Source organism: Onychostruthus taczanowskii, unplaced genomic scaffold (assembly GCF_017590055.1).
Source record: "Onychostruthus taczanowskii isolate IOZ18803 unplaced genomic scaffold, ASM1759005v1 scaffold115, whole genome shotgun sequence".
Taxonomy (NCBI): Eukaryota; Metazoa; Chordata; class Aves; order Passeriformes; family Passeridae; genus Onychostruthus; species Onychostruthus taczanowskii.
Window position 1 is genome coordinate 1,064,369 of NW_024498183.1, and position 12,027 is coordinate 1,076,395.

A 12,027-nucleotide genomic window follows, 5' to 3' on the forward strand; every position below is an offset into this window, starting at 1 on the left:
CCTCAATGAATCAGCTCTCTGATACAAAGTATAATGGGAATTAGTTGTAGGCACCCAGAAAGTGAGTCACTTTTCCAGAATCAATCTAAGCAAAAATAGTTACCTCTGACAACAAATTTAAGCTGACTTCTAAGATTACAATAATTTCTTAGTAGCCCAGAAAGGTAATTGAAATAAGCAAAAATCTTTATTATAATGTTAATATAGAGCAAAGAAGAATTCACAGCTCTCACTCACCATCTGCAAACAAACTGGAAAGCTTTCTGTCCATTAAAAACCATACAAATATTCCTATTATTTAATTATATATAGTTAGATACATATTATATTAAAATTATACAAATATATAAATATATATCTACACACACACACATGCATAAATAAAGATGATCCTTGAAATTTTCAGAGAGAGAAACACTGATTCAGCCATCAGAAGGAAGGGATCAGTAAGGAGACATCTTAAAACGTTCAGCACAGCATATGTCAGGGAATTTAATTCTGTATTTGTATTCCCTTCACAAGATTGATTTAAGCATATAACTATTAATAAAATATAAATGTATACATTTAATTAAAATATAATTAATTCTATAATAGACTTCCTTGAAGATTCTAAAATAGGACTTGAACTAAAATACTAGCTAGTTAGGACTTCACAGATAAGTACCTTGATACACTTTTCTTCAGAAGATAATTAGCATGTAAATAATCTTTAGTCTCTAAAATATATTTTAAAAGTATCAACCTTTTCCACTATGATGAGGTCTCCAACTTGTATGTCTGAACTCTTAACTTGGACTTTACCTTAAAAAAAAAGAAGAAATGTAATCAACATTAATAAAGAATAACAAGAACATAAATCCCAGAATGCAAGTGTTATTTATAGATGCTACATTAAGTGAAAATGTTACAATTGATACAAAATAGATCTCTGCTGAATACACTGATAAATACATTCCATCTGTTTGAATAAATAACCCAGTGGTTTAAAAAAATCCACTTTTGTAACCAGTTAGCTATTGCAGAAGTAGAAAAAATACATATGGCATATGCTCAAGTCTGATCTATAGTATCTGTAATAGAGTTGTAAAATTGGAAAGAGGAATCTTTCACATCTACTAGGCAGCACTTCTGTGTCGGACAAGAATTGTTAGGTTTGTAGTCATGGGGCAGTCTTGCACACATGAGTTGTTATTCACAGCACAGTTACCAACAGGAACCTTTGCTTGACCACTAAAGTTCCTGATGTAATTGGCACCATCTGATAATGTTGGCAATTGTAGCAGAAAAGACGTAAAACTCATTAAAGTCAAAGAAATGCCTAAAGATTTAATTCTAGAAAATAAAAATATACAAAGCTGAAACAGGAGTTTTTCATTCTCTAAAGCTGCCCATTCAGTAACTGCTGTGAACAACTCACCCAAAAATATACACATTTTCCAATTTAATTTCCATACATTCTGTAGGGTATTATTATTTGTAAGACTCTTAAGTTTTAGCATTCTTATTTGATGGACTGGAAAACTGAGACAGAGAGGTGAAGCTATTGTCCAAAATATGTTATTATTGATCTCACTGGAATTCAGGAGTTCTAGTCCCAGGCCTACAACTTCAAAATAAAGTGGTTTCCCTGAGTTAAAAACAAACCAAAACCCAAAATCCCCTGAGGATATATACACACACACATATTTGAATAACCTGCTGAGCTGAAATACACCCCCTGTAAGTACGATCTTCCCTCAGCAGAAATACTACCATGATTCCAAGCAGCAGGTATAAGATGGAAAGTATGTCAAAACATGGCAAGGTGTTAAGAGTTCTAAATGACAAGTGGAATGAATTAGAACAGAAGACACAAAAAAGCACAGAATGAGCATCAAAAAGTTTGAAGTTTAATCAAAAATACTATGAGTGGCAGATTTGTCAAAGCACAGCCACAGCTCATTTATACTAAGTAAAGCAAAAAAAAACTAGGGTAGTATGCAAATCCTACCTAAAAGGCAGTAAGATTCACATTATGAGTAATTATTTGGAGTACTTGCTCTTTAAAATTTCATGCAAAAGCAGCAGTTGCTTTATGTCTAATTCAGTCAATAATAGATGTATTTCTGTATCATACAGCTAATATTTAATATATTTTCCATTAAAATAGCACTTCAAAAATGTGCAATGTCAGGAAAAATCACAATTTTTGTTTGGTCTGTCTGCAAAGTTACTTCTGAGAGCCAGACTTTGCTACTGATAATTACCTTTTACACTAGTTCCATTTTTCACTTGCCAAAAGCACTTTCTGTCCTCTGCTCTCAAATATAAGAGAAATGCTACTTTCAATAGATAAATTTGTGAGGGGAGACGAAGTAGGAGAAGATTTCAGAAGGTATAAAAAGCTGCAGCAAGAACATCAGCAATTTTCTACAAGAATTTTGAGATACCTATGGAAGTTAAATTAGGGTCAATGCATCAAAAGCTTTTTTTTTTTTTAAATTTAAAGCAACTAATACTAAAACTCAACCACTAAAGGAACTGTCTGACATAAAATCAACATATTTCACCTGCTTACCTGCACAAGCCTGTGAATTCTCCTTAAAATTTCAAAAGTTTTGACTAGAAATGTGTACCAGTATGTACCAGAAGAAACATTGTAACATTACTTTGCTTTCTAAGTTTGCTGGCTTTTTCAAAAGAATAGCATTACCTATATTGTTTTCTATTCTTCTGCTAACACTTTTCATCAATTTATCAGTCAATTACTTGATGATAGCCGTATCAGCCACAAAAATTCTAGTACAAGCTATGTCACGTCTCAGATCTACACTACCTATACAGTCATGTATGAGTAAAACTACACAAGGTACTAACCAAATGCAACTACTGGCAATTTTATCAGCTTAAACAATGAGATTTTCCACAATCAGGCCATAACTGCGCCTACAGTAAAGATCAAAAGACACTAAGCCTGAAAGACCAAGAGAAGGTAGAACATTCATGTGCAACATGATGTAGGGCAGACATAAAGCAAACATTTTTGGTGCCAAGTACACCAAGAGGAACCCACACTGCACCTGTGTTTGTAATTCATCTAGCAACTCCAGGAATGTCACTTAATGAATTGAAAAGTTTCCTTATCAGACTGTTTTCTAGGTGGCTTAGTATAAAGGAGAATGCTCTCTTTATTAGACATTAACATGTCTAGTTGGATCAACCTGTACATCCTCACACATAAGGAAAAGGCCTTACATACATATAGGACAATGCTACAATAAATTTGAATGGCAGGATGTATTACATTAAATACTAAATTATAAAATGTGGCAGTAATTAAAAAAATTAATTAATTAAAATTCTGGAAAGTCAACATAAATGCTTTCTTTTAGGCTAGCAAAAATGAGACTCATTAGATACCATTTCAGAGAACATTAAAACAATGCAATACTACATCTTCGTGAAGATGCATTTCGGAAAAAAAAGCACTGAATGTTATTCACTGCATAAATTATTTTTGCAAACTATTTTTTCTCTAAAAACATCTCCATAGCAAAACACACTTCACCATCTGTGTAATTACCAATAAAAAGTCCAAAGCTGTCAGAAGTGGCTGCGCATCCAGACTTTATAGTCCACCAAGGCGCAAGGCTTTCGCCTAAAGCAATGTATAAAATTATGCAGAACAGGAACACTGAAATGTGTCTGCAGTAAGTCATTATACTCCCGAGATAAACCAGTTTAAATGTACTTCAATGATTTGAAAAACTAATAAATATCTCATATGTGCTAACAAGTACTTCACACAAAGTAACAGGAAATGAAGTAAACAAAATGTGGGTATAAACTACGCTTCTTTTTATTAAAAAGTGTCTCCATCACCTGACTGCCACTCTTGAAAGAGCAGACACTTCTGAAAACAGCATTTTCAATTTCTTTTAAAATTGCTATTACACCTTACCCACGGTACCTTTAATACTGTCTGAAGTACTGTTTGTGGAGTTAGTAATAGCACTTGTCTCTAACCCATAAATATAAAACTCTTTTGACTGATGGCAGTGTAGACCATATGAAAGCTCTTCCTGACTGTCAGCATAATTAGAGTACACATAACATAATGGGGAGTTGGAGAAGAACACAGCAGGCAGGCAGTGGAGGAAAACTTAAAGTTCCAGTGAGCCCAAGGTGAGGATTTTTCAGACCAAGTGCAGTCTGTAGGTTGTTCTTTCAAACTATCTTATGTAGTCAAGAAAGGTTACTCTTTTACCACCAATTGTAAAATTCCACAAAAAAGCTTCCTAGCTTCTCTCCTATGTGTCCTGTCTACTCTTGGGTGAAATTCTTCCTTATCGAATCTCCTCAATACTGCAAAAAAGTGGAATAACAGTCCGCTTGATTTTTCCTCTCTTCTGGCTCTATTTAAAATTCTCTCTTACGTTAAAATTTCAAATTCTGTTTCTGTTGGTAGTACTGATTCCATAATGAGATAAAATTTACGTAATTTTCAAAAAACTTGTCTGTTGCAAATGGTCTGAATATCAGGAATAAAATCATCCATAAGTCTGAAATGTTACACGCAATAATGACCTAATGTTGTACCTCTAGACTCAGATATAGTGTGGTTTCTTAATGGACTGGCTTTTCAAAGCAGAGGGACAACCTGTTCTTGAAGAGCTGAAATTCTAACCAAAAAAAAAAAATTGAAATCACTTTGGGTCTCCAAAAGAAACATACTAGCTTTCATACTTTTTCCTCTTGTATAGTAATTACTGGTTATTGATATTTTCTTAATTTCACACAATTTTAAATGTATGCTTTCAACTTTGCTACATTCTTTAATAGCTTTTAAGGATACAGCCAAGACCTAAGCTTTCACAATTGAATCCTGGATGGAATTATTTCATTGAACTTACCTCTCCTGACATACAATTTTTCTTTTGCTTTGCAAGTTGCAAAGTGAGAGTTCTGCAACATGTTAAACATTACGAGATAAAGTGACAGATGCAGGCATCTTCTGCCACTAGTAGTTGTGACTATAAAAGTAAGTTATTCTTGATCTTTTTTTTTTCTTGGAAACTTCAGTAACACTGCACAGACAAACCTCACTAAGAAAGGTTCAGAACTGCCAACTTCAAGAATGGAAAGGGAGAAAAGAAGAGTTAAAATTGCTTTACAATTTTATTATCCAAATAGGCTTTTCACAGGCTAATGAAATAGATAATAGCCTTTTTATAAGCTTGAGGTGATTCTGCTTCAGAATAGCAGTCTTTTATAGGCATTTAACTGGTCATACCTAAGTGCACAAGAGAATAAACTGTGTCAAAAGTATAATTGTCCTTTAGGTGAGAAAAACAGACTTCCCAAACCTGCATGCCCAGGTTTAAATTTTTTCCCTATGCAGTCTTCTACTCTAGAAAAAGATATGCAGGTGAACTGCTCTGAAGCAGAAATTCCTCCTTCCAACTTAAACTTGAATGCTGACTGAAAACTGTCTATTAAGGATCTGCAGAATTTCATATGCAGCAAAGCAGATTTTGCAGCAAACATCTTGATAAGATTAGGACAGCAGAATTCCTCATACACTGAACAGTGTAATATATTCGATACAAAAATCAAGCATCAAGTAAACAAAGGAAAAGAATCACATGACAGACACGAGACACTTAATGTAAGGTGCACTTAATTGACTTGCTCACTTAAAGACTTCAACGCATTTACTGATTTGCATATTTCATCACTTGCCATGAAGGGTTCAAAAAATAGAAACAATTCAAACTTCATGGTTAGCAGGTTCATCAACTCACAAAGTGCAAAGTTACACACTGCAAATTCAACAAGGGGTGACCATCCAATATGGTGAGCTTTTCCATGTTACATGACAAATAGGGAACTGTATATCACTGAATATCTCATTAATCAGAATTAGCCTACGGATGTTAATCTGGTCAGTACCTGTCCAACTACAAATAAGTAACATTTGAAAGAGATGTCCCATTCCCCCTTGATTTCCTGCTCATTATTATTTTTAAAAGCTGATTACAATAAATACATATTCAAATTTTTTAATTACTAGAAAGAAATTATAAGTCTTCAACAGATACTAGCGTGAATACTCTTATCCTCAAAAGTTGATAGTTGTTACACTAGCAACATGCAAGTCATAAGACAGCATTCACATGCTTTACATGTTTGCCCATGGATTCCCCAAGACTAAGGAAGACTCCAACAGAAAGTTAAACCTGATAGATAGTTGCAGACTTTTCAATTTTAATCTTCTGCAGCACTATATAAAAAAAAAATTAGTTTACAAATCAACCGACCCACACTATCTTTATGGAAGTAATCAATCACAATTTAGATCCCAATAATTTCTATTGCAACAAATATGTTTATTTTCCTTTAGTAAATACATAATTTGGAAAACAACTAACTAGATATTATTTTCATTAAATTTTCATTTTTATCAACCAAAACTGGACACTGAGCCTTGTTAATTTTAAGTTTTTCTACTGTCCAGTTTGAGCATGGGCAACCTGCTTAACATCCCTATGTCAGTTTCCCTCACTTTAAGGTGGAAAAAAATAAATATTTCAAATAGAAGACTGTAAAACTAGCACAAGTCATAAAATCATTAGGAAAAAAAATGCTAGGGCAGTATAAAGTGCAGTTCCACTCTGAAAAGTGACTCTTAAGAGTGGCATCAGTTTTCAGGCTTTTAATTAAATCAGTATCAAGTTTGTTCATTCACAAGAAACAAAGCCTTCTTTCTCCAAACCATTAGCCTGTACTTTAGTATAGTAGGCCTAACCAAATTTTTCCACTTGAAGAATACTGTCAATATGAAAAAATTAGGTAATTATATTGAAAGTTATTTTTTAAAATAGTGTATGGAAGCAAAGTACTTGATTTTATTGATTTACACAGATAAATAAAGCTACATCTTTTTTAAACATGTAAAAATTTTTGGTCTAATATTATGATGGGAGGAAGTCCCATTTTCTGTATCTAAATTATACCTCTACTTGTCAGAATATCTCATTATGGAAGAACACTATAGTAGGAAAAAAGTGAAATTTATCACTACTTATGATTTTATATATGGGTTTGTGGCAACATGTAGTACAACTGTGAGTGGTGACTGCAGTAATGTTTTCACTCTTAAAATTAGTTATTACTCAAAATTGTTAATTCAATGATCACACATAATTGTCAACATGGGATTCAGAGTTCATTTTAAGCAGTTTTTGAATCTTTACTTCTGTAGAAGACCAGTCTTCAAAAAACACATAAAATAGAACAAAGTATGATTTCATGATGGCACTGACATCAAAATCTGAAACTCAAAATGACAAACACTCTTGTAGGTTAAAAGCTGATATCCTTTTTTTTAAAAAAGGGGCTTTTTTAAAGCTTCTTTTTAATAAGTCCCTTCTCTCTATGAGTCAGTTCCTGATATAACTGCTGGGCTTTACCTATACGTTACTGTATAGTACTTTTAAGTCTCTAAGGTGACCAAATCCAATTTTCATTGTCACCATCCTTATTTCTAGAAGAAGCCACAAAATGAAGGGTTTTTCAAATACATATACCCTCACAAAATATTTCATGAGCAGGGAAAGAGGAAATTGCAATTCCAAAACTTGTACTTATGCTGCTTAAATGTCTGTTAACTCTAAACACAGGTTTAAGAAACAGTCACAAAAGGCACCACACTTTGCTCTTAAAAGAGCAAATGCCATTCTTAACATGTACATCACAAAGGTAACTATAAAATGTACATGTGTTTCCTGAATTAAAAATTTCAGATTACTAACACTGTTGCTGAATAGGGTAAGACTGTACAATCCGTTTCAAGGTGAGTGTTCAGTGGCCTACCATGAAAGATCTAAAAAATGAATAGGCTAACTAGAAGTTTAAGTTACAACTTTGAAACAAAAGCCATTAAGAGTCCATTTCCTAACAGACTGTATTAATGACTGTAAAAAATATCTGATTGCCAGCAGTAAAACCCTTGTGTTAAACAAATTATAGTTATGCCAATTGTCCCATATGCCAAATTTCAACAGCTGTACTTCTAAATGTTAACAACACGATCTCAGACTGACAAGGAAAGAAAGAACATGAGACTATTCCTGACAGTTGCTCCCTTCAGGATGGAAACTCCAAAAAACAATACAAGTATCCACACTGTAAGGAAGCAGCATGAATGCCTCTCAGCTGCTAAGTTATGCCATCTCTAACAAGATTGCTGACTGTTTACCTCCCAATTACTCCAAAAAATGGGAACATACAGAACATACTTGTGTTAAATTACAAGCTTTTAATCCATTTATTTTCTGGAGAGAATATTATCCAGAGCTACTCCATGAGTTTAGTTTCTAATCAAGATTCCAAGACCTGGTGATGTTACTCTTCCCACTGACTTTCAGAAAATATTCACCAAGATATACTCAAGAGTGCACTGAAATGTATGTTAGGAAGAAGTAAAAAGAATTTACATTTGGCACAACGTCTGCCATATACTCTAAATGCCTTAGGTACAACCTCAAATTCCCTTAACTTCCCCCTTTTAGAATTTTTATGCCAAGGAAAATCATTAAGAAAGAAAAAAAACCTTTTGAAGGTAATAGCAACGTCATATTGTAAGGTTATTAACTAGGTTTGATAACATTTTTTTGCCTCTTTCTATGTGGCACTGTGATCTGAATCTAACAGTAAGAAGTGCTAAGCACATAAAAGTGAAGAGCAATGCACAGTTCTCTCTTCTGCCCATGTTTAAAATTTACAATATCCTACCAAACGTAATTGTCACTTCACATCTGAAGTGCTTCACTTCCTTAAAAGTCTTCACAAAAACCTGTTAAAGATGTTGAGTCCAAAAAAAGTCATAACTGATTTCTCCTTTCATTAAAGAAAACTGGCTGTTCCATATTGCATGATCAAACAGATTTCAAACTACATGCAAAAATTCAAACTAATATTTTTTATATTGAAGCTGACTTACAATACACCTTCCTTTTCTTGGGCACAAATATATCCACCGAATTTGAAAAGCTCCAGGGAATTTTAATTAGTTTCATTATTTACTACTCCTTTATTTCCTATATATGATTGATACATAGTTAACAATGTTGTTGAGTTACTGTTCAGCATCAATTTCAGAGGTAAATTGCTCTTCGAAGTCAGGGTACTAAACACCAGAATTCTTAAAAAATATATACAATTATATACATACATCTTTCTTTGACAAACACCCAAATATTTATCAAAATTCCTAAACAGGCCAAATTTAACAAACATATTTGTCTAAGGAAAATCACTTGCTTTATTTAGTTGAATGTAAGTTTCATACTGAGTATTACAGCTGGAAACCATTAGTTATTTCTTTGAACTGAAAGCCTGGAAATGTATATATAAGAAAAATATTAAATATTTTAAGGATTTATAAAATGGTGTTGCTAACCTCGTACTGTCAGCTTGCTATATAACTGTGAGTTCATTTCTTTGTCTCTCTTGTAACGTCGAAATTCATCAACAGCTTCCCGTACCACTGTGACCGTCAAAACAAATCCCTGTTAAAGACACAATTATGCAGTTCAGAATTCTCAATGCTAGAATAGAAATAGACAAGTAGGAACACTACACAGAGTAAGAACACGTGCTCAGAACATTTACTTTTCTTTTTTTAATTTGAATTTGAGTCTTTTATTCAGTAAGTTAAAATAGTGTCTTGGTTTAGTCCAGGAAAAACAAAATCAGACTTGCACATTGTACAAATATAATTAATTACCTGCCCAAATACATATAATTTAGACAGCATTTCAAAATTCAAAAAAGGAAGATGTTTTGGATTACTTAAAGACAGCCTTTATAGTTTCAATAAGCTTATTTCCTTATCATCTACAAACTTTAGGGCTTTACCAAAAACATTTAAAAACTCTCCAATTCTAATGCTGAAAAATTGCCTTTTTCCTAATACAAAGAAAAAGATAAATGAATGGCTAGTTCTATAATTTTGCATCTTAAATGTAGCTGCTTAGCAGCACATCACAGATATGGACAATGGAAAAGGGGATTTGTTCTGAAAAACTAAGTGTCTAAATGCTTTGGCTGCTCCTTTCACAGACAAGACTACTGCAGCTTCTACTGGAAGTGCACAGAGTGCTTCACTCAGCTGTGATGGTCTCTGGCTAGAAAGGGTGGTAAGCTAAAAAACACAACAATTCAGGGGTAAGCACATAAATTTCCTCTCTACCTCTCTACATCTCCTCAGATCAGATCTTCTGGCTTAGACTCAGCACTTAGTTTTTCAATGTTCATCAATGAAAGAGAAAGAAAACTTTTACCAGTAAAAGGACCTTTCATTATTACAAGATGGATATAAAATTAAAATATTAACAAATCCACCAACAAATAAGATTCTACATTATCTATCTAGCTTCAGACAGACACAACTTTATAGAAGAAAATGTATGCCATTAGATTTCTCTTGCAGAAGTCCACAGTTTGCCAAACTTCCCCTAACATCCCAGCAATATGAAAGGAGTGAAGGAGCAGAGTTTTCCTAAAAGTGCTGACTAAAATCCTCCTACCAATTTTAGCAATGTTTTTCAGTTCCAGACCAAAGTTCCAAGGCTTATCCAGCTGTGACCTTATAGTTTAGCACTACTTATTTGTTCAAGTTTACATTGGTTACAATTGTAGTGGAACTGCATAGAACAAAAAATGGCCTATGCAAAAAGCATTCTCTTTTTACTCCACAGGGCATAATTGAATGAAAAAAAATCAGATTTTCTTCCTTTCTGAAAGCAGTATTTTCACATGCTTTGGCAATATAGATATTTAAGCAGCATAAAAAAGGGCACTCCTGAAGCACCTTCAAACATATTTCTCATTTGCACACACCTTGTTACTAGACAGTAATCAAAACAGAATGCAAGGTGTTACTTGCAAGAATTTCCTCTAGCAGCCTCTTGCTGAGCAGCTGAGTACAGTTGACCTCATGATTATGAGGAACAATTTAAAAAGACACTTCTCTTTTTACTCTCTTGCTCAAAGGAAATTGATATTCTTCCAAAGGAGAGCTAAAATTGTGAAGTCAGTTTAACAAGGGAACCTGCCATCTTTCTTTAATTGTAAGCAGGTAAGCATCTTTAATGTACTGCCTACAATCAAACCTGTATCCTTTAAAACTTTTTGTATGCTGGAGTGCAAACAATTCCCTAAAGCAATTGAAAATAAATTAGCAAAATAGTCTTGTTTTAAGAACTTTGGGGCTTGATATAACTGTATCTGTGTTGTACAAAACTGTTGAAACAAACCAAAGGCAAAAAAAATCCAAACAAAACAACACGCAAAATCCACATACACCATCAAAAAAAACCCCAAACAGTTCTAGCAATAGTCAGCTTCTAGTCATTTGGTTTTATGTATCAAGGCAAACAATTTTCCTTTAAAATGTTGAGAGTAAATACAAGTCATAGCTACTCCTCTGATTATTGCTGAAGATTTATCAGTACATGTCCTTCAAAAAAACCTACAGTTATCTGTTAAGCAGCAGAAGCAGACCAACAGATCAGACTTAAATGTTTTGTTTTTTTCCTCATAGATGCTTAGCTTTGCTCAACATTCAATTGCTGCCTTTTACCTGGAGGTTGATTATTAGTAGAAAAGCTATTAAAGCAGAATCAAGTGAGTTTAGCAAAAAAAAAAACATACTGAGATACTGGTATTTTCAAGCTATATGTGAAAACTGGGATGCACAATTCAAAATACCTTTGAATAAGAAAAACATATTTATACAGAACAGATCACTAGTGTCCACAAAATACAGTACTTTCTCCCTTTGAGCAGGATAGAAATGAGCTGAGATGCTAAGGGTTTACTTGTTTCTTTTCCTTACTATCCCACTAATGTATAGTGCTGTACACAGTACATCATGGTGAATAGAGCAACTTCCGGACAAGGCTGACTTCTGTCTTTTTTTACTCTGTCAGTGACAAAGATTTGTAAATACCCATTTAAAATCCCATTGTTGAACAAGCT

At 33.5% G+C, this 12,027-nt stretch overlaps 1 protein-coding gene across 2 annotated transcripts in view; it reads right to left on the reverse strand.

Moving 5' to 3' along the window:
* Positions 1 to 12,027, reverse strand: part of ATP9B (ATPase phospholipid transporting 9B (putative)) — a 155,101-nt gene that overhangs the window by 112,378 nt on the left and 30,696 nt on the right. For both annotated transcript variants that reach the window (XM_041427466.1, XM_041427465.1), the window contains exons 5-6: positions 9,446 to 9,554; positions 746 to 804 (exon numbers count right to left, since the gene is read on the reverse strand). In XM_041427466.1, coding sequence (XP_041283400.1) covers positions 746 to 804; positions 9,446 to 9,554 — 168 coding nt within the window. The remainder of the gene's footprint in view (positions 1 to 745; positions 805 to 9,445; positions 9,555 to 12,027) is intronic.